This window comes from Corapipo altera, unplaced genomic scaffold (genome assembly GCF_003945725.1).
Source record: "Corapipo altera isolate COAL_440 unplaced genomic scaffold, ASM394572v1 128527, whole genome shotgun sequence".
Classification (NCBI taxonomy): domain Eukaryota; kingdom Metazoa; phylum Chordata; class Aves; order Passeriformes; family Pipridae; genus Corapipo; species Corapipo altera.
Window position 1 is genome coordinate 1 of NW_020888048.1, and position 3290 is coordinate 3290.

The following is a 3290-nucleotide window of genomic DNA, read 5'->3' on the forward strand; positions in this document are numbered from 1 at the left end:
AACACACCACACTGCTGCCCTTTACTGCCCCGGGGTAGGAAGCTGCTCAACAGAACAAAGTTTGCCTGTGAAATGTATCCCTCCAGGAGTGCAAACACAGAACCAGAGCAAGTGAAGCAGCAGCACTGGGTTATTCTGAAAATGGTCTCTTACCTTATGTAATACTACTAAGGAGATTTGTAAAATTTCACGTGCAACATTTTTATCCAGACCATCCATGAAAGGGGGAAATTTCATCATCTGCATGATACAGAGAATCATATTTCTTACAAAATCTTATATTTACAAAATGATACATGGGTAACAACATTGTAAGTCTCTTACCATAGGAAGTACCCACGTAAATTCACCATTATTTACTCCTATCATATATGGGACTGCATTGATTGATTTTTCAGATAGTAATTGCCTGGGACTCTTTGGAAAAAATACACCATCTACACATGTACTGATGAAAAAGAAATCCTGAAAAAATGGGGGAAAAAAGAAAAGGAAAGCTTCATTAATACTGTAATTTTGCTTCTAAAAAAAAGTCCAGAGTTTTTACTGTAGTTCCAAAGCGAAGCCAAATGAAAATACAATAAGGAATGTTGACAGATTTTCTGCACCACGCAGAAGCTTCTGTGAAATTAGCATTAAATTTCTAATGTTTGTGAAACATAAGTGATTATATCCAATTTACATCTTTTCTTAGTTCAGTATTGTTACAGATGTGTGGAGCAGCAAGGGCAAAACCAACTTGTGTATTGGAATTTCAAAGGCCCATATAGCCCAGCATTGTGATAACACCTTTTAAGTTGGACGTAATATATTATATGAATTAATTTTCAGGTTCTCCGGGTGAAACTCTGACATTTCATACACTCTTTCCCTTCCCCTGGGAGAGCATGACAGCAACCACAAGTGGCTGCATGCAGAAAGGGCAGTACCTGTTTGCAGTTCTCAGGGGAGGTGTTGCACAGCCGCAGTGTTGTCATGTCCTGGAAAGGTCCAGAAAGTCAGAGGTTACACTCACTTCGAATTCTCCTGACATCACAACACACAAATAGTATTCTCTGTGATGATAATATTTGAAATGTCATTTAAATGCAAGAGGTATAATTTCCCCTACCATTTTTAGTGTTAGCTGTATTATCTCTTCTTCTGTTTTTTCTCTCAAGCACTCAACTATTGCAGCTGAACTGGATTTTTCACAGCCAGAGACATCAGCAATTTTCTGTAAGCAATAAAAACAAACACTTTTGGACACATTTCCTATATCTGACTGTATGAGCCACCAAACCCAAGAGCCCAGTGTGGGAGCAGAAACTCCTGCACAAGGATGGCTGGAGCCTTGCATGTCCCAGCTGTGCAGGGAGGGAATAGGAAGCCCTCTTAACCTTCACACTGTGGGCTGGGCAGAAGGACAAAACCTATGCCTCCAACTTCTTTTTGATACAGAAATATGCCAAGATAATCCTTCTGATAAATAAGATGCTGGGCTGAGAAAGCAGAATGGCATAAAGGGCTTAGAGAATACAACCATCTGTATGGTAACAAAGAGCACTTGATACCATTTTGGTGATGTCTTTTTGGCTGGAGTAACAGCTGTCATTAGAGAGAGCTCATTAAAGTGTTGTCTCTTTTCTATCCCAGGTTCTGCATTCCTGGAAGTTGTTTCTTATAGTTGAAGAAGAACAAAAAGGGTTGAGGTCAGTACTTCTCAAATTAAACAAACTGAATAAAGTCTTGTTTGTTTGCAAATGGGCATCAAATAGAAGGGGAAGAGAGGAGTATTCAGAATCTGATACCATTTGCCAGCCAAAAATTATAGCTCACCTTCCTTGAAGACACTACATGTTATAATATTCCTTGACATTTCACACTTCTTCCCTGCTTTCTCTCTTCACTTCCTTGGTCTTTTGCTTTCACTGAGACACATGTGGATATTTGGGTACTTGAAAAGCAGAGCATCATTAAATATGGACTATTTGCACACAGAAACACTGTCTTTACTGACTGTGGGTTTTGTTTCACAAGAACAAAAGCCTGTTTCTATATTTAGAATAAACAGTTTAAGATATGCAAAGCTATCTGAAAAAAGAATTAAAATTAGCACAAAATACCCACTTGTGCTTCCTCCTTAGGCTGGTCGGTGAACAAACCCAGAAGGGCATTACCACTCTCTGAAATGGCCCTGTGGAACAAGCCCTTTGCCAGGGGAGATAGGACCTGTGAAAAAGCAAGGACAAGCATGACAAGCATTGTGTTTTAACCACTGACTAAGAATTCTGATATCAGGAATTGCCATTTAAAACATTTTGAAAGCAAATGTCATGATTGTTACTCTGCAGCCTCTGACCATAGTTCAGCTGTGCAAAGGGCTTTGGCAGCTCTAGCAGAGATAAGGATTTCATGCTTGTGTTTTCCCCTCCCACAGCATTTTGCTTCCCAGACTTCATGGAACTCCACTGCAAACCAGAAACTAATGGAATATGCCTAGGGCAGTCTGGCTGTGCTGCAAAAGGGAATAAAGAACTATTGGCCAGGGGGCCAAAGCTTAGGAACCAGGAATTTTTATCCCAATGAACCCTGGTTTCACTGTGTGATCTGCACCAAATTGTGAGAGGCTGGAGAAGAAGAGCATCTTAGCCAATGTACTCTGTGTTGATGTAAAATTTTAACACAATCACTGGGACACAAAAAGTGTGTCCAGTTCAGCTCTTGTGACTGTTCACCTCGATTACTTTGCACAAGTGACTGGTCTGTGAGTCCTCTTACAGGACTTTTCTCACAAGGATACACTTTGGCAGGTTTGTTTACATTGAAAAAAAGCAAACACACCAAATTTAATTTAGTGGATGAGAGATAACATTTTGGGATTAACTACAAGTACTTGTACTGTTGTACCATAGACAGAGGTGATGTGCCACTTACTGTAACAGCATCCCTTTTCTCCCACACTTCTCATGCACATACTGAAAACGAACAGGGAGGGTGGTTTTAATCCCATAAGTAATTAAAATTCGATGTTACTGTGAACTTACAAGAGCAGAAACACTGATTCCTCCTGCAGATTCTCCAGTGATAGTGACAGATCCTGGATCTCCTCCAAAATGGATGATGTTTTCCTGAATCCACTGCAGAGCTGCTACCTGATCTAAATATCCCCAGTTCCCTCGGGCATGTTCATCACCAGTGCTGCAGAGAAAGGCACCTTTGTTTCAATGCTCAGTGCAAGAAGAAAGGCAGAGGAAAATACAGCCTGTGGTGTGAGAAATCATCTGCCATTCCCTACACAGAACTTCTCT

At 40.5% G+C, this 3290-nt stretch overlaps 1 protein-coding gene across 1 annotated transcript; it reads right to left on the minus strand.

Annotated features, from left to right (window-relative positions):
- Positions 1 to 6: 6 nt before the first annotated feature.
- LOC113941837 (fatty acyl-CoA hydrolase precursor, medium chain-like) lies at positions 7 to 3203 on the minus strand (the record flags this gene model as incomplete). The annotated part of the gene is made up of 6 exons (XM_027632980.1): positions 7 to 240; positions 325 to 465; positions 930 to 980; positions 1112 to 1216; positions 2110 to 2211; positions 3027 to 3203. Coding segments are annotated over 6 exons (795 nt in total), but the record flags the coding sequence as incomplete, so codon positions are not given.
- Between the last annotated feature and the right edge of the window lie 87 nt (positions 3204 to 3290).